This window comes from Mustelus asterias, chromosome X (genome assembly GCF_964213995.1).
Source record: "Mustelus asterias chromosome X, sMusAst1.hap1.1, whole genome shotgun sequence".
Taxonomy (NCBI): domain Eukaryota; kingdom Metazoa; phylum Chordata; class Chondrichthyes; order Carcharhiniformes; family Triakidae; genus Mustelus; species Mustelus asterias.
In genome coordinates this window covers 17,507,960-17,533,689 of record NC_135834.1, presented here as the reverse complement: position 1 = coordinate 17,533,689, position 25,730 = coordinate 17,507,960, and the positions used below count along the sequence as shown (strand labels likewise).

At 45.5% G+C, this 25,730-nt stretch overlaps 1 protein-coding gene across 1 annotated transcript; it reads right to left on the bottom strand.

The window, feature by feature from the left end:
* Positions 1 to 21,156: 21,156 nt before the first annotated feature.
* LOC144481822 (uncharacterized) lies at positions 21,157 to 24,974 on the bottom strand. The gene is made up of 2 exons (XM_078200975.1): positions 24,918 to 24,974; positions 21,157 to 24,023 (listed from the first exon to the last, which is right to left on the bottom strand). The coding sequence occupies exon 2, from the start codon at positions 23,677 to 23,679 to the stop codon at positions 22,855 to 22,857; it is 825 nt and encodes a 274-aa protein (XP_078057101.1). The 5' UTR covers positions 23,680 to 24,023; positions 24,918 to 24,974; the 3' UTR covers positions 21,157 to 22,854.
* Positions 24,975 to 25,730: the final 756 nt, after the last annotated feature.

Here is a 25,730-nt window from a genome sequence, read left to right as displayed (position 1 = left end):
CTAATTCCCTTATCGATCAGAAAACTATCTACCCGTGATTTAAACATATTCAACGAGGAAGCCTCCACCACTTCAATGGGCAGAGAATTCCAGAGATTCACTACCCTCTGAGAGAAGAAGTTCCCCCTCAACTCTGTTCTGAACCGGCCCCCCCTTATTTTGAGGCTGTGCCCTCTAGTTCTGGTTTCCCTTCTAAGTGGAAAGAATCTCTCCACCTCTACCCTATCCAGCCCCTTCATTATCTTATATGTCTCTATAAGATCACCCCTCATCCTTCTAAACTCCAACGAGTACAGACCCAATCTGTTTAATCTCTCCTCATAAGCTACACCCCTCATCTCCGGTATCAACCTGGTGAACCTTCTCTGCACTCCCTCCAAGGCCAATATATCCTTCCGCAAATAAGGGGACCAAAACTGCACACAGTACTCCAGTTGCGGCCTCACCAGTGCCTTGTATAGTTGCAGCAAGACGTCCCTGCTTTTATATTCTATCCCCCTCGCGATAAAGGCCAACATTCCATTCGCCTTCTTGATCACCTGCTGCACCTGCAGACTGAGTTTTTGCGATTCGTGCACAAGGACCCCAGGTCCCTCTGCACAGTCGCACGATGTAATTTTTCTCCATTTAAATAATATTCCAATTTACTATTGTTTCTTCCAAAGTGGATAACCTCACATTTGCTCACGTTATATTCCATCTGCCAGATCCTCGCCCACTCGCTCAGCCTATCCAAATCTCTCTGCAGACTTTCCGCGTCCTCCACGCAATTCGCTTTCCCACTCACCTTCGTGTCATCAGCAAACATGAATACCCTAGATTCAGTCCCCTCCTCCAGATCATCTATGTAAATGGTAAACAATTGAGGCCCCAGCACCGATCCCTGCGGCACGCCACTGGTCACCAACTGTCAACCAGAAAAGCACCCATTTATCCCAACTCTCTGCTTCCTGTTAAGATAGCCAATCCCCAATCCACGCCAACACCTTACCCCTAACTCCGTGTACCCCAATCTTCTGCAGCAACCTTTTGTGAGGCACCTTATCGAACGCCTTCTGGAAATCTAAAAACACCACATCCACCGGTTCCCCTCTGTCAACCGCACTAGTGACATCTTCATAAAAGTCCAGTAGATTCGTCAAACACGACTTTCCCTTCATGAATCCATGCTGCGTCTGCTTGATCGAACCATTCTTATTCAGGTGCTCTGTTATTTCCTCTTTAATAATGGACTCGAGCATCTTCCCAACTACGGACGTTAAGCTAACCGGCCTGTAGTTACCCGCCTTTTGTCTACTTCCTTTTTTAAACAGCGGCGTAACAGTAGCTGTTTTCCAGTCAGCCGGCACTACCCCAGAGTCCAGCGAATTTTGATAAATTACTACTAACACATCTGCTATTACCTCAGCCATTTCTTTCAGTACCCTGGGATGCATTCCATCCGGGCCCGGGGACTTGTCTACCTTCAGTCCTATTAGTCTACCAAGCACCACCTCCTTAGTAACAGTAATTGTATTAAGGACCTCCCCTCCCACCAACTCTCGATCTCTAATATTCGGCAAACTATTTGTGTCTTCCACCGTGAAGACCGACACAAAGAACTTATTTAAAGTCTCAGCCATTTCCTCGTTTTCCACTATTAAATCCCCCCTCTCATCTTCCAAGGGTCCAACATTCACTCTAGCCACTCTATTCCTTTTTATATTCTTGTAAAAACTTTTACTATCATTTTTTATATTTTGAGCTAGTTTAGTTTCATAATCTATCTTTCCTTTCTTAATCGCTTTCTTAGTCGTTCTTTGTTTTTCTTTAAAGCTTTCCCAATCCACTAATTCTCCACTATTTTTGGCCACTCTGTACGCATCTGATTTTATTTTAATACTCTCCTTTATTTCCTTCGTTATCCATGTCCGGTTATCCTTTTTCTTACAGTCCTTTATCACCGGAATATATTTTTGCTGAGTACTTAAAAAAATCTCCTTAAAAATCCTCCACTGTTCCTCAGCTGTCCTACCTACCAGTCTGCTCGCCCAGTCTACATTAGCCAATTCCACCCTCATCCTATCGTACTCCCCTCTGTTTTCTAGACTCTTTCTGGTTTAATAATATCCTTTCTATAATAGGGTGACCAGAATTGCACACAGTATTCTAAGTGTGGCCTTACCAATGTCTTGCACAACTTCAACAGGACATCCCAACTCCTGTATTCAATGTTCTGACCGATGAAACCAAGCATGCCGAATGCCTTCTTCACCACTCTGTCCACCTGTGACTCCACTTTAAAGGAGCTATGAACATGTACCCCGAGATCTCTTTGTTCTGTAACTCTAACCAATGCCCTACCATTAACTGAGTAAGTCCTGCCCAGGTTCAATCGACCAAAATGCATCACCTCGTATTTGTCTAAATTAAACTCCACCTGCCATTCGTCAGCCCACTGACCCAATTGATCAAGATCCCGTTGCAATTGGAGATAACTTTCTTCACTGTCCACTATGCCACCAATCTTGGTGTCATCTGCAAACTTACTAACCATGCCCCCTATATTCTCATCCAAATCATTAATATAAATGACAAATAACAGTGGGCCCAGCACTGATCCCTGAGGCACACCGCTGGTCACAAGCCTCCAGTTTGAAAAACAACTCTCTGCAACCACTCTTTGGCTTCTGTTAAGAAGCCAATTTTGTATCCATTTAGATACCTCACCCTGGATCCCGTGAGATTTAACCTTGTGCAACAACCTACCATGCGGTACCTTGTCAAAGGCCTTGCTAAAGTCCACGTAGACAACATCAACTGTACTGCCCCCATCTACCTTCTTGGTTACCCCTTCAAAAAACTCAATTAAATTTGTGAGACATGATTTTCCACTCACAAAGCCATGCTGACTGTCCCTGATCAGTCCTTGCATCTCTAAATGCCTGTAGATCCTGTCTCTCAAAATACCTTCCAACAACTTACCCACCACAGATGTGAGGCTCACTGGCCTGTAGTTCCCAGGCTTTTCCCTGCAGCCCTTTTTAAACAAAGGCACAACATTTGCCACTCTCCAATCTTCAGGCACCCCACCCGTGACTATCGATGATTCAAATATCTCGGCTCGGGGACCCGCAATTTCCTCCCTCGCCTCCCACAACGTCCTCATCAACTATCATTCGGCTTTCTCTGTACGTAGGCTTAGGATCCTTTATCTCAACTTCATCTCTGCCGAGTAACTGTTAATAGTTACTCAGGGACAACTGCCTGTGGGCAGCTAAATTGGGAGCCCTGTTTAGCGAGCTGTTCTCTGTGTCTGTAATACTGAATACGCCCTGGAATGTGGTCAAGTCAGCTAGCCCCGTGATGCTTCTCAAACTGTTATACTCCATTGTGATTAGTATCATATATTGCTAATATGAAATGGAATATATATCTAATTATATGTATTGCAGGTGCCTTTGCCTCGGGTCCACCTCAGCAATCCCCCTTTTCAATAATGGACTCACCCTAGTCCCATTAACTGACACGATTAGTTTACCATTAGCTCTCCATTTTGTTCAGCTGCCCGTTCTATGAACATGATCGATTTCTAATTTGTTTCTCGAGGGTGCTAATCATCGATTAGCTTCTCCCAGTGAATGGCTTCTCCCAGTGTGAATGCGCTGGTGCAACACCAGTTCACCAGAGCTTTTGAATCCGCTCCCACAGTCAAAGCATTTAAAGGGTTTCTCCTGGGTGTGAGTGAGATTGTGCGCGCGTGCTGGCGGGATAAAAGAATGAATCCCTGCCTCCACATAGAGCAGGTGAATGGCCTCTCTCCAGTGTGAATGCGTTGATGAATTTCCAGTTCTGAAGTGAAGCTGAATCCCTTCCCAAGTCGCCACATTTCCACTTTCTCCATGGTGCACGTTTGCTTGTGACGCTGCAGGTTTGACAATGAATTGAGGCCCCGTCCATACACAGAAGACGGATACAGTCTCTCTCCACTGTGAGTGCTGCAATGTTTGTTCAGCCTGTGTAACTGGTTAAAGCTCTTCCACACTCAGTGCACTGGAACACTCACTCAGATGTCACAATGTCTTTAAAAGACAGACCAACCGTTCCAAAGTCTGCACCCTCCCTGGATTCACTTCCTTTCCCTTCAGTTGCTGCAAGTCCCCAATTTCCCCCAGAATGAGAAAAGAAATGGAAAGGGAGAAACACTGATTTCCTCCCAGATGTTGCCCAGAGGAGGAAGTTTCACCTCTGAAGCTCATTGGACAACCTCCACATTGTGACGTCACAATAGTGTTCTGCCTAATTCAGCCAATAGGAACCACACCGCTCCGCGGTGACATCTCCAGGTTCCAGTGCGCAGGCCCGATGCGTGGTCACTGGAGCCCCGTCCCAACCCATTCTTCCCCCTCCCCCTACTCCTCCTCGAGCCACGGTTTCCGGGCAACCGGCTGGTGGCTCCAGTCAGAGCGAGAAACCGCTCGATGATCTCCCCCCTCCCGGCTCAAGAGTGCGCATGTCCAAGGGAGGGAGGAAGCGGCGCATGTCCGGGGGTGCCCACCTCCTGACCTTATTGCTGAGGTGTTTGCATCGGTATTCACGAAGGAGAGGGGCGTGTTAACCGGGAGTGTCTCGGAGGGAGGTGTTGATCCGTTAGAGAAAATCTCCATTACAAGAGAGGAAGTGTTAGGTTTTTTAGGGAACATTGAAACTGACAAAGCCCCAGGGCCTGATGGCATCTATCCTCGACTGCTCAGGGAGACGAGAGATGAAATTGCTGGGCCTCTGACGGAAATCTTTGTCGCTTCCTTGGAAACGGGTGAGGTCCCTGAGGATTGGAGGATAGCGAATGTGGTCCCGTTGTTTAAGAAGGGTAGCAGGGATAACCCAGGAAATTATAGGCCGGTGAGCTTGACGTCCGTGGTAGGGAAGTTGTTGGAGAGGATTCTTAGAGACAGGATGTATGTGCATTTAGAACGGAACAATCTCATTAGTGACAGACAGCATGATTTTGTAAGAGGGAGGTCGTGCCTTACAAATTTGGTGGAGTTTTTTGAGGAAGTGACAAAAACGGTTGATGAAGGAAGGGCCGTGGATGTCGTCTATATGGATTTCAGTAAGGCATTTGACAAAGTCCCACATGGCAGGTTGGTTAAGAAGGTTAAGGCTCATGGGATACAAGGAGAAGTGGCTAGATGGGTGGAGAACTGGCTTGGCCATAGGAGACAGAGGGTAGTGGTCGAAGGGTCTTTTTCCGGCTGGAGGTCTGTGACCAGTGGTGTTCCGCAGGGCTCTGTACTGGGACCTCTGCTATTTGTGATATATATAAATGATTTGGAAGAAGGTGTAACTGGTGTTATCAGCAAGTTTGCGGATGACACGAAGATGGCTGGAATTGCGGATAGCGAAGAGCATTGTCGGGCAATACAGCAGGATATAGATAGGCTGGAAAATTGGGCGGAGAGGTGGCAGATGGAGTTTAATCCGGATAAATGCGAAGTGATGCATTTTGGAAGAAATAATGTAGGGAGGAGTTATACAATAAATGGCAGAGTCATCAGGAGTATAGAAACACAGAGGGACCTAGGTGTGCAAGTCCACAAATCCTTGAAGGTGGCAACACAGGTGGAGAAGGTGGTGAAGAAGGCATATGGTATGCTTGCCTTTATAGGATGGGGTATAGAGTATAAAAGCTGGAGTCTGATGATGCAGCTGTATAGAACGCTGGTTAGGCCACATTTGGAGTACTGCGTCCAGTTCTGGTCGCCGCACTACCAGAAGGACGTGGAGGCATTAGAGAGAGTGCAGAGAAGGTTTACCAGGATGTTGCCTGGTATGGAGGGTCTTAGCTATGAGGAGAGATTGGGTAGACTGGGGTTGTTCTCCTTGGAAAGACGGAGAATGAGGGGAGATCTAATAGAGGTGTACAAGATTATGAAGGGTATAGATAGGGTGAACAGTGGGAAGCTTTTTCCCAGGTCGGAGGTGACGATCACGAGGGGTCACGGGCTCAAGCTGAGAGGGGCGAAGTATAACTCAGATATCAGAGGGACGTTTTTTACACAGAGGGTGGTGGGGGCCTGGAATGCGCTGCCAAGTAGGGTGGTGGAGGCAGGCACGCTGACATCGTTTAAGACTTACCTGGATAGTCACATGAGCAGCCTGGGAATGGAGGGATACAAACGATTGGTCTAGTTGGATCAATGAGCGGCACAGGCTTGGAGGGCCGAAGGGCCTGTTTCCTGTGCTGTACTGTTCTTTGTTCTTTGTTGTTCTTTGTGTTGACCAATGGAAAGAGTTGGAGGACCAGAAGGATTCTGGTCCTCCAGCCAATCAGAACGTGGGCATTGTCTGAATGAGGAAATTGGCCAATGAGCATCAGACTAAACTTCCGACTCTGTGCAGCATCTGTGAGGAAATCCAAAGGTGTTTTATAAGTATATTGTGGGTAGGATGTGACCAGGGAAAGAGTAGTGTTCATTAGGGACTAATGTGGTAAATTGTGTGTGGAGCTAGGAGACATTGGTGGGTTTCAAATGAATGCAAAGTAAAAAAAGTTTATTTATTAGTCACTAGTAAGGCTTACATTAACACTGCAATGAAGTTACTGTGAAATTCTCCTAGTCGCCACACTCCGGCGCCTGTTCGGGTCAATGCACCTAACCAGCACGTCTTTCGGACTGTGGGAGGAAACCGGAGCACCCGGAGGAAACCCACGCAGAGACAGGGAGACCGTGCAGACTCCACATTGACACAGAAACCCCACACAGACAGTGACCCATGCTGAGATTTGAACCCGGGTCCCTGGCGCTGTGAAGTAGCAGTGCTTACAATTGTGCTACCTTGCCACCCCATTCACTTCAACAACTTAACATTGAGAGGTAGAAGGTATTAACGTTTTTAATGGGCCTAAAATTGTATAAATCCCTAGCTCCAGATGGGATTTGTCCCAGGCTGCTGTGGGAGGCAAGGGAGGAGATTGTCACGACAGTTGACAATTTTCAAATCTCTGGCCACAGGAGAGGTGATGTGGAGATGCTGGCGTTGGACTGGGGTGGGCACAGTAAGAAGTCTCACAACACTAGCTTAAAGTCCAATAGGTTTATGTGGAAGTGAGTCACCTGATGAAGGAGCAGCGCTCCAAAAGTTCCTGAATCCAAATAAACCTGTTGGATTTTAACCTGGTGTTGTGAGACTTCTTACTCTGCTGGCACACCCACAGTGGGAGAGGTGCCAGAGGACTGGAGGACAGCAGATGTGGTACCATTAGTCAAGAAAGGAAGTAGGGAAAAACCTGCAAATTATAGGCCAGTGTGTCTTAACTTCAACAGTAGGAAAGCTATTGGAAAAAATTCTGAGGGACAGAATTAATGTGCAATTGGGGAAGTCAGGATTAATCAAGGATAGGCAGCATGGTTTGGCAAAGGGAGATGTCTTACAAATTTGGTTGAATTTTTGAGGAGTTCACTAGGGATATAGATTAGGGTAATGCAATTGATGTAGTCTCCATGGACATCAAGAAGGTTTTGACAAGGTCCCACATGGGAGGCTGATGAAGAAGGTAAGAGCCCATGGGATCCAGGACAATTGGCTCAACTGGATCCAAAATCGGCTTAGTGGTGTTCCTCAGGGCTCGGTGCTGGGTCCTTTGTTGTTTTTAGTGTACCTTCATGATCGGGATGTGAATGTAGGAGGTATGATAAGTGAATTCACAGATGACACAAAAATTGGTGATGTGGTCAATAGTGAGGAGCAAAACCTTAGATTACAGGATGATATGGATGGGCTGGTCAGATGGGCAGAACAGTGGCAAAGGATTTAACTCTGAAAAGTGTGAGGTAATTCATTTTGGGGGACTAACAAGCCAATGGAATACACAATTATTGGTCAGACGTTAGGACATACAGATGATCACAGAGACATTGAGGTGCATGTCCATAGATCTCTGAAGATAACAAGACTGGTAGTTAGGAAGACACTTGGGATAATTGCCTTTATTAACCGAGGCATTGAATATACAGGCAGGGAGGTTATGATGGAGCTGTATAAAATGCTGGATGGGTCACAGCTGGAGTACTGTGTGCATTTCTGGTCACCACACGATAGGAAGGATGTGATGACAGTGGAGAAGGTGCAGAGGAGATTCACCAGAATGTTGCCCAGGCTCGTGTGTTTCAGCTATCAAGAGAGACTGCATAGTCTGGGGTTGTTTTCCTTGGAGTAGAGGTGGCTGAGCAGGGACCTGATTGATATGTCTAAATTTATGGGAAGAAACATTTCCCCTTTGCAGAGGGGTCAAGAACCAGGGAGCATAGATTTAAGTTCAGGAACAGGAGGTTAAAAGGAGATGTGAAGAAAGACTTTTTCACCCAGAGGGTGTTGAGAGTCAGGAACTCACTGCCTGAAAGAGTGGCAGAGGTAGGAACCCTCACAACATTTAACCAGTATTTAGATGAGAACTTGAAATGCCATAGCATGCAAAGCTATGGACCAAGTGCTGGAAATTTTGGGATGAGAATAAATAGATGCTTGATGGCCAGCATGGGCCAAAAGGCCTCTTTCTGCACTGTAAAAATGAATCACTCTGTGACTATCCTTGTTGGCAAAACCTTCAAGATCATCATCAGTCACAACCCCATTTATCTTAACCAACTGAAACAATCCATTTGAAACATTTTTAGTCGAGGAATATAGCCATATTTCTGTTAGGCTGGCATCCTGCATGGAGATTTCCAGCTCTCTGTGTCCAGGACAGGAATCAGTGAACATGGATCTGTCAATCAGCCTCAATCAGCACCTTCAGGAGAATTGGGAGGGTGAATATTAGATACAGCAGAATGAGAATGGAGGGAGAGTGTGTGGGATGGAGATTTACAGCTTTGGGAAATGAGAGAGGAAAGAATGTTCCATAGAAACTAGAATTGTCTGTTCTGAATTTCTATCCTGTACTGACAGTGATGACTTTTGTAAACTCGTTTTACAGGATATTGAAAGAGGAATCACTGGCTGAAATCCCAAATGTCACGTCTAGATCTGACAGAGTCATATTCCTTGGGACCTGAATATCATCAGCCTTTGAATCTAGAAGGAGAAATGGTTGTCCGGTTTGTCGAATTGCCACACTTGAGTGAGAGTGTTCCAGTGCACTGACTGTGGAAAGAGCTTTAACCAGTTACAGAGCCTGAATAAATATCACAGCCTTCACAGCGGGGAGAGACTGTATTCGTGTTGTGTATGTGTGGGAGAGGTTTCAAAAGAGAAGCAAGGGCACCTGCACAATGGACAAACCATGGAAATGTGTGGACTGTAGGAAGAGATACAGATCCCATCTCTGCTGGAAGCTCATCGGCACAGATACACTGGGGAGAGGGCGTTCAGCTGCTCTCAATGTGAGAAGGAATTCACTCAGTTATCCAGCTTGCAGACACATCAGCGAGTTCACACTGGGGAGAGGCCGGACATCTACTCTCGGTGTGGGAAGGGATTCAGTCAGTTACCCGTCCTGAGGGTGCACGAGCGAGTTCACACAGGGGAAAGGCCATTCATCTGCTGTCAGTGTAGAAAGGGATTCATTCAGTCATCTGTCCTGCGGGCACACGAGCGAGTTCACACTGGGGAGGGGCCGTTCACCTGCTCTCAGTGTGGGGAGAGATTCAGAGTTTCATCCCAGCTGCTGAGACACCAACAGGTTCACGAGTGATTACAAAGGTTGGATTCTGCTGTTATTGATTCTGCTCTCAGTTACATCCAGGACTGCATTTTGTTCATTCTCACAGTTGGTCAATGTTTATTGTCTCCACTTCCTCCATCCTCGTAGGCAGCAAGTTCAAGGTCATTACCATTCATTGCATCAAAATATTCTTCCTCACACCTCCCCTGCATCGCTGACCCGAAACCTTGAATCTGTGTCCCCCCTCGACCTTGTCCCATCAGCTAATGGGAACAGTTTTTCTTTGTCCACTTTGTTGAAACCTGTCAGAATCTTGTCCACCTCTATCAAATCTCCCCTCAACCTCCTTTGCTCCAACAGGAACAACCCCAGCCTGACATCAGCAATAAAGAACAAACTAACAGAATATGTTAAGACCTGAAATCAAATGGGAATGTTTAATTTCTGTTTTAAAGATATTGTGACTATATTGTTCTCGACAATAATGGAATTGGAATAACTCACTTGGGTGTGGATGAATGGAATATATCAATCTGGTATCCACCTACATTCTGGTGAAAGTCTGGAATGTGTGACTGGAAATCCCTCCCGAACAACACTGTGGATGTACTGACACCTTGGGTATTGTAACAGTTCAAGAAGGCAGTGTTGGGGTTGACCAGGGCCGAGGCAGCTACATACAGCCACATATTCTGTTATAATTGAAGGAATGCAGGTTGAATGTGAGGCATTATGGGACTGGACTAACTTGACCACATTCCTGTGACTGCTCAGTTTCTGCAATCACGGACCATTAAAGCTGCTTAGCAGAGCCCCGACAGAGGACCTGATGAGAATATTTACTCACAATGAGTTAGAATTAAACTTATTCCAGGACCAACTGGTGTTCAGCGGCTGAGAGACCCGAATCTGTGAAAAGGGGGTCTGACCAATCAACAAACAGTGGTAAGTAGTTGGTTAAGAAGCATTGCCAGACATTGTTTAAATTATTTTACCATAAATTTGTGATAAGAACTGTGAGGGACTTGTGACCCGATAGCTGGCAAAATGACGGTGTACTCCAAGTAGCACTGGACTGAAAAGCGGACCTCTGAGAGTAGATTCTAATGGTTATAATCCTACCCAAGCGTGGCCAGTGAAAAATCAGAGCTCGAGTGGGGACCCGATAGGTCTCTTACCTGCCATTTGGAAACGAAGAACAAGAAACTTTTGATAAAATGATTAGCGCTCTTATGAAACGTCATCCAGTCTCGAAACATTGGCTCTATTCTCTCTCCACAGATGCTGTCAGACCTGCTGAGAGTTTCCAGCTGTTCCTGTTTTTGTTTCAGATTCCAGTGCCTGGAGTATTTTACATTTATGATAAAATGATTCGGTCTGATTGGAATCCCCAGGACCCTCCTGCAAAACAGAGGGAGTGGTGGCGAAAGGAGTAAAAGGATGAGGATGATAAAGTCTGGGTTCTGATTCTCCGAGGCCATGTAGAATTGACAAAACAAGTGAAACAGTTTATAAAGAACAGAAGTTACCCATCCCTAACAAAAACTGATCAAATTAAAATAATTAGATTGACGAATATAACAAAACAAATTAATAGATGAAGTTAAAAATCAAGTTTGTTTTGTTGTTAGAAACGTTTTTTTAAATTATGTAAAGTGACATAATTGTGTGCCAAGTTTTTTTCTGCTCACTCCCCACCCCTTTCGGTTCTGTTAACTCTTTCAGCAGACAGCTGATTTGTTTTTAAATCATCTGGAAACTCGTGTGTCTATTTTAGTTTATATTTGAGGATTGATGGGAACCAGTTAAATGTAGAAATTTGAAGTAACTGTGAGAATTTTATTGTGTTGTCACCTCAACCCGAGATAAATAACAAAGATTTTGCAGGTGGTAATGTGTTTGGGATTTTAAATTAACGAGATGTTGCCTATAAAATCAGGCCTTGGAAGTTGGCTTAAAAAAGATTAAGTTACAATGAAGGATTTGGTATCCTATTTTAAGCAAGGAGTTGTGAGCTTGTCGAGCTCTGTTGCTTTAAGAAGCTATAGCTGAGAGAGAGAATGCTGAGGATTCATTGTTTGAAATTTACAAACTGAGAGAACCTGTGGGTTTCGTTTGTTTTAAGTGGATGTTTGTCGATGTGTTTTATCATTGTTTTGGGCTACATTTGTGAAGGTTTATCTTTCTGGGGAATTAACCTTATCTTGAGTCTTTAATTAGAGACATTTCTGAAAATTTAAACAACAGAACCACAAGAACGCTTTTGGTTATTGTTTTGAAGCACATGCTAAGTTTCTCTGCTTATGTATGGATGATATTTGTGGGCTGAATGGTTCAAGCTTTGAGATTTTCTGCCAGTGATTTAAATCAAACAGATTTTTAAAAAGGAAGTGCAATTAATCAAGCTTTATTTACAAAAGTTATGAACCTGCAGCCATTTTTACTGGCCAGAAACATGATAAGAAGTCTCACAACACCAGGTTAAAGTCTAATAGGTTTATTTGGTAGCACAAGCTTTCAGAGTCTCGGTCCTTCTTCAGGTGAGTGAGGAGTTGTGTTCACAAACAGGGCAGATATAGACACAAACTCAATTTACAAGATAATGGTTGAAATGCGAGTCTTTACAGGTAATCAAGTCTTAAAGGTACAGACAATGTGAGTGGAGAGAGGGTTAAGCACAGGTTAAGGAGATGTGAATTGTCTCCAGCCAGGACAGTTAGTGAGATTTTGCAAGCCCAGGCAAGTCGTGGGGGTTACAGATGGTGTGACATGAACCCAAGATCCCGGTTGAGGCCGTCCTCATGTGTGCGGAACTTGGCTATCAGTTTCTGCTCAGCGACTCTGCGTTGTCGTGTGTCGTGAAGGCCACCTTGGAGAACGCTTATCCGAAGATCAGAGGCCGAATGCCCGTGACTGCTGAAGTGCTCCCCAACAGGAAGAGAACACTCTTGCCTGGTGATTGTCGAGCGGTGTTCATTCATCCGTTGTCATAGCGTCTGCATGGTCTCCCCAATATACTATGCCTCGGGACATCCTTTCTTGCAGCGTATCAGGTAGACAACGTTGGCCGAGTCGCAAGTGTATGTACCGTGTACCTGGTGGATGGTGTTCTCATGTGAGATGATGGCATCCGTGTCGATGATCCGGCACGTCTTGCAGGTTGTGTGGTTCCATGATTCCAGGATATTTTGCTTAATGTGTGGGCATTTTAGTCCAGATTCAAACTCACACGTGAGAATGAGAGTTTTAATTGAAATAGTCAATTAAAATTTGGGACACGTGAAATGATTCTGACCAATCCTGTGTTCATCGAATCCCTACAGTGCAGAAAGGATCATTCAGCCCATCGAGTCTGCACCGTCTCTCGCATATTGCATTTTACCCAGGCCTTCTCCACCGTCCTATCCCTGTAATCTCACACATTTACCATGGGGAACCTATCTTGGGAAACTGAGGGGCAATTTAGCATGGAAAATCCCCCTAACCTCATTTTGGGACACTAAGTAGCAATTTAGCATGGCCAATTCACCTGACTTTCATATCTGATCTGTTGGATTGATCTTGGGTTAAACCTCCTGTCAGGTCCAAAGATTTACACAATTAAAACAATGAAAAGGAAAATTCTGGAATTGGATACTGAAGAAAAGAGTTTAAAAGGAGAGATTATGAAATAGAAATGATTCCCAGACCGTGTGGTCATTAGATTAAAACAAAGGAAGGGTGCTGATGTCCATTTGAGAAGTTTTAATCCACCCCTTTTCAAACTAAGGGCATCTACGTACAAAGCCCAAGGATGGTAGATACGGGGGTTGGGAAACCTAATGATGGGGGCACCTATCTATTTGTGAGATGATTACAAATCCCCATAATGCCCAGATACTAATTTTATTGGGCCTATCTGTAATGTATGTAATCTATAACCATTCTGATTGGACTGTGTCCAGGCGGGATGGGTTGAGTAACTGGATAAGAATTGATGATTTTCTTTGGGTGGAGTTAGAAACATAGAAACATAGAAAACTACAGCACAAAACAGGCCCTTCGGCCCCACAAGTTGTGCCGGACATATCCTTTTAGGCCTACCTATAACCCTCCATCCTATTAAGTCCCATGTACTCATCCAGGAGTCTCTTAAAAGACCCTATTGAGTTTGCCTCCACCACCACTGACGGCAGCCGATTCCACTCGCCCACCACCCTCTGAATGAAATACTTCCCCCTAACATTTCCCCTGTACCTACCCCCCAGCACCTTAAACCTGTGTCCTCTCGTAGCAGCCATTTCCACCCTGGGAAAAAGCCTCTGAGAGTCCACCCGATCTATGCCTCTCAACATCTTATTAGGTCTCCTCTCCTCTCCTCTCATCCTTCGTCTCTCCAAGGAGAAAAGACCGAGCTCCCTCAGCCTATCCTCATAAGGCACGCCACTCAATCCAGGCAACATCCTTGTAAATCTCCTCTGCACCCTTTCAATCTTTTCCACATCCTTCCTGTAATGAGTTGTACATGGTTAGCCCCTTGTGGCTTCTCCCTGCTGGTGTAACTCAATAAACTGTTTGTCGATTGAATCAGGCTTGAGTGTTGAATGATTCTTCTGAGTTCATTACCCCCAACACAGTGGGTACATTCCCACTTCATCTTGGGAGTGGCCTGATAGGCCGTGGTCCAGACAACATGTGGAGATTGGGGGACCTTTCATGAATCTCACGTGTTTGTTCGTTTTAGATGCGCATTCAAAATGGTTGGAAGCACCGATCATGAGTAATATTCCAGCTGCTGTGACAATAGAGAAGCTCTGTCAGATTTTCACAAGCCCTGGGTTACCAGATTGGCTTGTTTCAGATAACGACACTCTGTTTACAAGTGAGGTGTTTCAGGAATTCCTGTAAAGGAATGGTCTACGCCATGTGCGTACTACACCGATTCATCTGGCTACAAATGGTCCAGCAGAAAGAGCTGTTCAAACTCTGAAGGAGGGATTGAAGAGAATGGCAGGCGATACTTTAAGAACAAAGTTTTCAAGATTTTTGTTCCAGTATTGCATCACATCACAATCCACAACCGGACTCTAACCTGTGAAAATTTAGGCTGAATTCTCATCTGGGTCTGCTTCATCCAGATCTCAGAGCAAAAGTGAGTAGGAGACAAGAGAAGCAGAAGGAGGGACACGACTACCAAACAGAGGCAGTTCAAACCGGCTGATCAGGTTTATATCAGAAAATTTAGGAGTAACCAAAAGTGGTTACCGGGAATCATTTTAAACCAAAGTAGTCCAGTATCTTGGGTTGTGAGACTGTAAAACAGAAGAGTTGTTCGCAGAACCAAGACCATACTTGCTTGTGGTGTGACCCCGAGTCAGGAACAGTTTCAGAGTCAGCAACCATTACTGAGAACATGGCAGAGGGTCATGCTGCTGTGGACATTCACCAGGAAGTGGTTCCTGTGTTTCCAGCTTTGCCAGTTGACTCTGCTGTGGGAGTGGAAGAGGAACGTTCATGTACAGATTCTCAAACTACCTCTTCACCTCCCATTCCAGATCCACCATTACAAGATTTACCAGTGGTATTGTACAGGTCGCAATGCAACCGCAAAGCTCCTGACAGACTTCTATATTGTTAAAGACATTACTTTTGTTGTATTTCTGTCCTGATGGGGGATTGAAATTTAAGGGGAGAACATAAGGAATAGGAGCAGGAGTAGGCCATCTAGCCCCTCGAGCCTGCCCCGCCATTCAATAAGATCATGGCTGATCTGAATTGGATCAGTTCCACTTACCCGCCTGATCCCCATAACCCCTAATTCCCTTACCGATCAGGAATCCATCTATCCGTGATTTAACCATATTCAACGAGGTAGCCTTCACCACTTCAGTGGGCAGAGAATTCCAGAGATTCACCACCCTCTGAGAGAAGAAGTTCCTCCTCAACTCTGTCCTAAACTGACCCCCCCTTTATTTTGAGGCTGTGCCCTCTAGTTCTAGCTTCCTTTCTAAGTGGAAAGAATCTCTCCATCTCTACCCTATCCAGCCCCCTCATTATCTTATAGGTCTCTATAAGATCCCCCCTCAGCCTTCTAAATTCCAACAAATACAAACCCAATCTGCTCAGTCTCTCCTCATAGTCAACACTCCTCAACTCTGGTATCAACCTGGTGAACCTTCTCTGCACTCCCTCCAAGGCCAATATATCCTTCCGCAAATAAGGGGACCAAAGAGGAGAAGTGTTACAGAGTGTTCTTCTCAGCCTTTCTCACTTCTGAGCACGTGTGGGCTCTGGGCAGGGTTGCAGTCTGTAAGTCCAGGCTGGTTCTAGAGCTCCTACTTTCTTTTGTTTACTGCTGTTTTTTTTAAACTTTGTTGTTTATTTATATAAAGAACATTCTGCTTTTAACAACGCATTCGACCACCTTATTTGTGGACTGATGTTCTCACAATGGGAAAGCAGCCAGATTAGTTAAATAGACAGCCTTAACTGTGAGACAATTAAAGAATAAATGATTCATTAATGCATGTTTGGCTGGAAATGTAAATTTGAACAGAAAAGTTTACAACGTTTAGAATTCTAAACACAATAAGAATGGGTAAAATGCTGTGGGAATTATAAGATGTTCCCTTCTCAGGCCGATAGAATAAAAGGACTTGTTGACCTCAACTGGAGGGAATTAATAGGCTCCTGTTCAAGATGTCTCAACACTAAATGACTGATGTTAACTAATTATTGGTCGTTACTCAGGTAACCTCAAGAATTGTCTTAAAATTAGCCAGAAACCAAACCAATTTTATTATTGACCAGTTATAGACCAATTGTCTCCATTCCAACAATTGGCTAAGATGGGCTTTCAATGTTTTAAAAGTACATAAAAGGGATCTCGAGAAGGCAATTTGGCAGAGAGAGCTGGAGGGAGAGATGATTACAGCGAGGTGTTGAGGAATTATTTGCGGAAGGATATATTGGCCTTGGAGGGAGTGCAGAGAAGGTTCACCAGGTTGATACCAGCGAGGTGTTGAGAGCTGTTTGTTCACTTCACTTCTGGGCGGCACGGTAGCACAGTGGTTAGCACTGCTGCTTCACAGCGCCAGGGTCCCGGGTTCGATTCCCGGCTCGGGTCACTGTCTGTGTGGAGTTTGCACATTCTCCTCGTGTCTGCATGGGTTTTCTCCGGGTGCTCCGGTTTCCTCCCACAGTCCAAAGATGTGCGGGTTAGGTTGATTGGCCAGGTTAAAAATTGCCCCTTAGAATCCTGAGATGTGGAGGTTAGAGGGATTAGCGGGTAAATATGTGGGGGTAGGTCCTGGGTGGGATTGTGGTCGGTGCAGACTCGATGGGCCAAATGGCCTCCTTCTGCACTGTAGGGTTTCTATGATGATTTCTATGTCCTGGTCTGAGAGGGATGGAGAGACATCTGTTCAATTCTGATAGTTAAGCTTTCTTCTCTTACCTTTGTTTTCTTTTATCTTTCTGACTTGTTACATTTTTAATGGTTAATAAACTTTCTGAATTCACCAGAGTATTCTTTCTTGCCATATGGTTAAGTCACTAGAACCTGTGTGATTTACGATTAGTGAGGTTATTGCAAACAAGTGAACCCCATAAATCTTAGTTCAAATCAATCAAAGTTCTGACTAATGGAATGCAATCCTTTATGAGAGAAATTGAACATAGAAGTAAGCATGTTATGCTTCAGTGATACAGGGTAACGCTGAGACTGCATCTTGAATACTGGGTGCACTTTTCATATAACCATAGAAAATTACAGCTCAGAAACAGGCCTTTTGGCCCTTCTTGTCTGTGGCCGATCCATTTTATGCCTAGTCCCACTGACCTGCACTTGGACCATATCCCTCCACACCCCTCTCATCCATGAACCCGTCCAAGTTTTTCTTAAATGTTAAAAGCATTTACCACTTTATCCGGCAGCTCATTCCACATTCCCACCACTCTCTGCGTGAAGAAGCCCCCCCTAATATTCCCTTTAAACTTTTCTCCTTTCACCCTTAACCCATGCCCTCTGGTTTTTTTCTCCCCTAGCCTCAGCGGAAAAAGCCTGCTTGCATTCACTCTATCTATACCCATCAAAATCTTATACACCTCTATCAAATCTCCCCTCAATCTTCTACGCTCCAGGGAATAAAGTCCCAACCTATTCAATCTCTCTCTGTAACTCAGCTTCTCAAGTCCCGGCAACATCCTTGTGAACCTTCTCTGCACTCTTTCAATCTTATTTACATCCTTCCTGTAACTAGGTGACCAAAACTGTACACAATACTCCAAATTCGGCCTCACCAATGCCTTATATAACCTTACCATAACACTCCAACTTTTATACTCGATACTCCGATTTATAAAGGCCAATGTACCAAAGGCACTCTTTATGACCCTATCCACCTGTGACGTCACTTTTAAAGAATAAATAAAAGAATAAAGAACAATACAGCACAGGAACAGGCCCTTCGGCCCTCCAAGCCCGCGCCGCTCCCCGGTCCAGGATTGAATCCTGAATCCAGGATCCCCGCCCAATTTTCCAGCCTATCTACATACAAATATCCTATCCACCGAGCTGTCCCTCACAGCTATGATGCTTTGTTCATCACAACCTATTAACTCACCCCTACCCCCCCATTCCAGACCATGTGATCTCCAGGGAGAGGCGAAAACCCAGAGTGAAAACCCCAGGGCCAATACGGGGGAAAAAAAAATCTGGGAAATTCCTCTCCGACCCCCTGAGGCGATCGAAACGAGTCCAGGAGATCACAATGGCCCTGATCGGAAAATGCTTCCCAACCCTATTCATTTCCACTTCCACGAACACCATATGAATTCCCTGCCCCCGAGACAGGTTCCCAACTATCCGCAGTCTCGCTCTGTACTGGCACCAGCAAGATGATCATAGAATGAAGCCTTGAAACGAGAAACAAAGAACAATTAGCCCGCGACGCTCCCTGGTCCAAACTAGACCACTCTTTTGTATCCCTCCATTCCCACTCCGTTCATATAGCTGTCCAGATAAGTCTTAAACGTTCCCAGTGTGTCCGCCTCCACCACCTTGCCCGGCAACCCATTCCAGGCCCCCACGACCCTCTGTGTAAAATATGTCCTTCTGATATCTGTGTTAAACCTCCCCCGCTTCACCTTGAACCTATGACCCCTCGTGAACGTCACCACCGACCCGGGGAAAAGCTTCCCACCGTTCACCCTATCTATGCCTTTCATAATTTTATACACCTCTATTAAGTCTCCCCTCATCCTCCGTCTTTCCAAGGAGAACAACCCCAGTTTCCCCAATCTCTCCTCATAACCAAGCCCCTCCATACCAGGCAACATCCTGGTAAACCTCCTCTGTACTCTCTCCAAAGCCTCCACGTCCTTCTGGTAGTGTGGCGACCAGAACTGGACGCAGTATTCCAAATGCGGCCGAACCAACGTTCTATACATCTGCAACATCAGACCCCAACTTTTATACTCTATGCCCCGTCCTATAAAGGCAAGCATGCCATATGCCTTCTTCACCACCAGGGAACTCTGAACCTGTATTCCCAGATCCCTCTGTTCAACTGTACTCTTCAGAGTCCTACCATTTACCCTGTACGTTCTTCTTTGATTTGTCCTTCCAAAGTGCAATATCTCACACTTGTCTGCGTTAAATTCCATTTGCCATTTTTCAGCCCATTTTTCTAGTTGGTCCAAATCCCTCTGCAAGCTTTGAAAACCTTCCTCACTGTCCACTACACCTCCAATCTTTGTATCATCAGCAAACTTGCTGATCCAATTTACCACATTATCATCCAGATCATTGATATAGATGACAAACAACAATGGACACAACACTGATCCCTGCGGCGCACCACTAGTCACAGGCCTCCACTCAGAGAAGCAATCCTCCACAACCACTCTCTGGCTTCTTCCATTGAGCCAGTGTCTTATCCAATTTACTACCTCCCCATGTATACCTAGCGACTGAACCTTCCTAACTAACCTCCCATGAGGGACCTTGTCAAAGGCCTTGCTGAAATCCAGGTAGACAACATCTACCGCCTTCCCTTCATCCACTTTCCTGGTAACCTCCTCGAAAAACTCTAATAGATTGGTCAAACATGACCTACCACGCACAAAGCCATGTTGACTCTCCCTAATAAGTCCCTGTCTATGCAAATATTTATTCATCTCCTATTTAAGAAATCATACAAATACATTGAAAGTGGTTCAGAGGAGGTTTAATAGATTGCTTTCCAATTCTTGATCCTCGCAGTATAAATTTTGTCCAATTCTCCGTGTCTTCAGCTCTGACAAAGGTCACCCTGACTCAAAATGTTGTCTCAATTCTGTCTCTCCAGATGCTGTCAGACTTGCTGAGATTGTCCAGCATTTTCTGTTTTTGTTTTGGATTCCAGCAACAGCAGAGCTTTGCCTTTTTCACAATTCTTGTTTGATAAGGGGATCAAAAGTATCGGGTGTAGAACGGGAATGTGGAACTCAACACAAACAGATCAGCCATGATGTAACTAAATGGTGGAGCAGCCTCGAAGGGCCAAATGGCCGACTTCTGCTCCTGTACTGGTCACAAATTCCTGAGAATTGTGATATAAAGCTGGAAGATTTGCCTCCCTTGAGTTAGAGGGAAAATATGCAGGGGAACCATTACAGTGAAGCTTTTTCCCAGGGTGGAAGTCAATTACGAGGGGGCATAGGTTTAAAGGAGATGTACGAGGCAAGTTTTTTTTTTACACAGAGGGTGGTGGGTGCCTGGAACTCGCTGCCGGGAGAGGCATTGGAAGCAAATACGATAGTGACTTTTAAGGGACATCCTGACAAATACATAAATAGGATGGGAATATTGGGATACAGTCCCTGGATGGGTAAGGGATTTTAGTTCAGTCAGGCAGCATGGTCGGTGCAGGCTTGGAGGGTCGAAGGGTCTGCTCCTGTGCTGTAAATTTCTTTGTTCTTTGAAAGACAGTTCTGGGATTAAGGTTGCCAGACTGGAAAAGAAAAACATGGAAATAAACCCTCGGGGAACAAAGAATCACTTTGGACTGGTTTTTGGACAATTGAGTGTCAACACCCAAAGGCAGAGTGAAATATAACTGTTGAGTGGGATATTTGATTGTGTTAAGAGTAAAAGGGCAAAGTTCAATTTTATGGTGTAAGGGATATGTTCCCGACAAAAAAGCGTTGTCATTGTTACTTCCAGTTTGTTTGTTGGAGTCGAAGTCATGAGGTTGAAGTTTTGTTGTGTGAGCCGTTTTTTTATGGCGAGCTTGAATTGATTTTTAGAAGTTACTGGTCTTTAGAGAGATTCTAACAGTTGGTTTAGAGCCACAAGTTTCGACTTCCCATTCGACCCCTACTTTCAGGCACAGTGCACACCTACACACCTACACATCTACACACACACACACACACACACACACACACACACACACACACACACACACACACACACACACACACACACACACACACACACACACACACACACACACACACCCGCTCAGGTCAATTTCGGTAACTTCTTTAAGCGGATTCCCTCCAAGGGAAGATGATACTTTGATTTATTATTGTCACATGTATTATCATACAGTGAAAAGTATTGTTTCTTGCGCGCTATACAGATAAAGCATACCGTTCATAGAGGAGGAAACGAGAGAATGCAGAATGTAATGTTACAGTCATAGCTAGGGTGTAGAGAAAGATCAACTTAATGCGAGGTAGGTCCATTCAAAAGACTGACAGCAGCAGGGAAGAAGCTCTTCTTGAGTCGGTTGGTACGTGACCTCAGACTTTTGTATCTTTTTCCCGACGGAAGAAGGTGGAAGAGAGAATGTCCGGGGTGCATGGGGTCCTTAATTATGTTGGCTGCTTTGCCAAGGCAGCGGGAAGTGTAGACAGAGTCAATGGATGGGAGGCTAGTTTGCGTGATAGATTGAGTCACGACCTTTTCAGTTCCTTGCGGTCTTGAGCAGAGCAGGAGCCATACTAAGCTGTGATGCAACCAGAAATAATATTTTCTATGGTGCATCTGTAAAAGTTGGTGAGAGTCATAGCTCACATGCCAAATTTCCTTAGTCTTCTGAGAAAGTAGAGGCGTTGATGGGCTTCTTAACTATAGTGTCAGCATGGGGGGGGACCAGGACAGGTTGTTGGTGATCTGGACACCAAAAAACTTGAAGCTCTCAACCCTTTCTACTTTGTCCCCATTGATGTAGACAGGGACATGTTCTTCTTTACGCTTCCTGAAGTCGATGACAATCTCCTTCGTTTTGTTGACATTGAGGGAGAGATTATTGTTGCTGCACCAGTTCACCAGATTCTCTATCTCATTCCTGTACTCTGTCTCGTCATTGTTTGAGATCCAACCCACTACGGTGGTGTTGTCAGCAAACTTGAAAATCGAGTTGAAGGGGAATTTGGCCGCACAGTCATAGGTGTATGAGGAGTGTAGCAGAGGGCTGAGAACACAGCCTTGTGGGACACCGGTGTTGAGGATGATCGTGGAGGAGGTGTTGTTGCCTATCTTTACTGATTGTGGTCTGTGAGTTAGGAAGTTCAGGATCCAGTCGCAGAGGGAGGAGCCGAGGCCCAGGCCACGGAGTTTGGAGATGAGTTTGCCTGTTGAAGACCTAATGTTCTTTCAGATTTCTTGGGAAGTCATCAACAGAGTTGGAGGTATTTACACTGTAATCCAGACAAAAATTTTGGCTCCTTTCTGTCTCTCTATTGCTCATGTCAATGACAATCCGGCAAGGAGCTGGGGGCTGAATTTAGCTGAGAATAACGGTGCCTGCGCCCCAGTTGGGAAACTGCATGGGCGTCACACTAATAGACAGGAAGGTGCTGGAGGACTGACTGGGAAATGGGCCTCCAACCAATTGTTATATCAGTCACTCAGAGCTAAAGAGAAACCCATCTCTTTAAATACAGATACAGGGAAGAGGCTGCAATGAAATCTGTCCCTTTTAACCTGCACAAAAGCAGGAGGCCATTCAGCCCATCGTGCCCCTGCTATCTCTGAAAGGACTCGCTGATTCATCCAACTGCTCTGTTCTTTCCCCACAGCCCTGCAAATTCTTCCCTTTCAAGTCTTTGCCCTTTGGAAAGATACTATTGAATCTGCTTTCAGGCAGATCAGAAGAACTCACTGTGTCAAAACACAAAATAAAATCTCATCTTTCCCCTGGCTCCTTTGCCAATTACCTTAAAGGGACTCATTTCTGTCAAAGAGCCTGCCAACCCCTCTCACCCAGTCCAGGATCGGATAAACAGCAGCAATAACAACAAAATCCAACTCCAGTAATCACTTGTGAACTCGCTGGTGTCAGAAGATGGGAAAACTGACTGAATCCCTTCCCACACATGGTGCAGATGAATGATGTCTCCCCGCTGTGATCTTGCTGGTGTGTCAGCAGTTGGGATGAAGTACTGAATCCCACACTGAGGGTAGGCCTCTCCTTGCTGTGAACTCGCTGATGATCCCGCAGTGTGGATGACCTTCTGAACCTCTTTGTGCAGTGAGAGCAGCTAAACGGTCTCTCCTCAGTGTGAATGCGCTGGTGGACCATCAGATCCTGAGACCTTTTGAAATCCCTCCCACAGTCAGAACATTTAAAGGGTTTCTCATCAGTGTGAGTGAGATTGTGTCTGAGCAGACTGGATAACTGAGTGAATCCATTCCCACACACAGAGCAGCTGAACAGTCTCTCTCCGGTGTGAACTCGCTGGTGTCTCTGCAGATGGGGTAACTGAGTGAATCCCTTCCCACACACGGGACAGGCGAATGGCCTCTCCCCAGTGTGTACTCGCTGGTGTGTCTGCAAATGGGTTAACTGAGTGAATCCCTTCCCACACACAGAGCAAGTGAATGGCCTCTCACCCGTGTGAATTCGCTGGTGTGTCATCAGGTTGGATGCATCATTGAATCCCTTCCCACACACAGTACAGGTGAATGGCCTCTCTCCAGTGTGACTGCGCCAATGAATTTCCAGCCGAGATGGGTGCCTGAATCCCTTGCCACAGTTCCCACATTTCCATGGTTTCTCCATAGTGCTGGTATCCTTGTGATTCTCCAGGTTTGATGATCAGTTGAAGCCTCGTCCACACACACAACACGTGTACGGTCTCTCCCCGCTGTGAATGCTGCGATGTTTTTCACGCTGTGTGACTGGTTAAAGCTCTTTCCACAGTCAGTGCACTGAAACACTCTCACTCGGGTGTGTGTGTGGGGCTCGGTGCTTTTCCAGTCACACAATGTTCAAAAGCAAACAGAACAGAGAAATATTTTTTCTTCTAGATACAAAGGCCGATGATATTCAGATTCCGATAAATGGAGTGACTGTCAGATTTTGCTGAGAGATTTCTGTCTGTGAATCGTCCAACTTATGATATCCTGCAAAAATTACAAAAGTTATCACAGTGAGTAGAGGATAGAAATTCGGAACAGCCAATTCTAGTTTCTATGGGACATTCTTTCCTCTCTCATTCCCCAAAAGCTGTGAATTTCCATCCCACACACTCTCCCTCCATTCTCACTCTGCTGTATCTAATATTCACCCTCCCAATTCTCTATATGACTAGAAATATATAATATAGCTACAGTACTATATCACAACACTAGCAATAATGATAAATGTACTTTGTTACAGAACCATAAATAATACATCTATTCTGTACCATATAAAATAAACCAATATGTCTCGTGTTGTTATAAGTGTCACAAGTTGTCTTACATTAACATTGCAATGAAGTTACTGTGCAAATCCCCACACTCCGGCGCCTGTTCGGGGACACCGAGGGAGAATTTAGCATAGCCAATGCACCTAACCAGCACATCTTTTGGACTGTGCGAGGAAACCGGAGAACCCAGAGGAAACCCACGCAGACACAGGGAGAATGTGCAGACTCCACAGACAGTGACCCAAACCGGGAATCAAGCCCGGGTCCCTGGCGCGGTGAGGCAGCAGTGCTAACCACTGTGCCATCCTGCATCGCTTGCTATATTAATTTACTGTTCCCTTAAATGTCAGCCATCTTCTGGGGAAACCAGCCCTTTAATTGTGAACTTTGGGAAAGAGACCATCCTTTTAGCCAGACCAATAAATGTGTCAAGCTGAGGTAGCGAAGGAGGTCAATGTCTTAAAGAGAGAGAGACCTGGGCCAACTTTTCCAGAGTCTGCACCCTCCCTGGATTCACTTCCTTTCCCTTCAGTTGCTGCAAGTCCCCAATTTCCCCCAGAATGAGAAAAGAAATGGAAAGAGGGAGAAAAGAAAGTGTTTTACTCACAGATGTTGCCGACAGAAAGAAGTTTTAGCCTGTCGGAAGCTCAATCTTCATTCACACAAAGCCCACACTCTGATTGGCTGGAGGACCAGAGTCCTTCCAGTCCTCCAACTCTTCCCATTGGCCAACACGCAATTATAAAGGTCAGGAGGTGGGCTCTCCTGCGCAACTTCCCCTTGGACATGCGCATTCCGCTGCCGGGGGTGGGGCAGCGAGCGGCTTCTTGCTCCGGCGGGAGCCACCAGCCCGTTGCCTGGAAACCTCGGCTCGAGGAGGAGGAAGGAGAAGGGAACAATGGGTGGGGGCGGGGCTCCCGTGTCCGCGCGGCCGGGGCTCCCGTGTCCGCGCGGCCGGGGCTCCCGTGTCCGCGCGGCCGGGTGCGCACCCCCTGAACTTCATGCTGAGGTGCTGCAATGGGAAGGGCTATCGATAAAATGATTGCAGAACCAGAGCTCTTATGAAGGGTCGTCCAGCCTCGAAACGTTGGCTCTAATCTCTCTCCACAGAGACCGGCTGAGATTTTCCAGCTGTTTCTGATTCAGATTCCAGCATCCGCAATATTTTGCCTTTATATGTATTTATATATCCATGTGCACGATGTTAACAAAGTGGACTTTTACTAACCATTATGTAAAGCATACGATTTAGCTGACTTGACCACATTCCTATAGTTATTCAGCACCCAAAGACACAGTAATGGAGCATTAAACTATCCTAGCAGGGCCTCTGGTATCAGCATTGTGAGACTGCTAGCAGTAAGACAAATCAGAGATAAGAGTGTCCTGAGAAGAGAGATTCATTGTGAAGGCTCAGGGA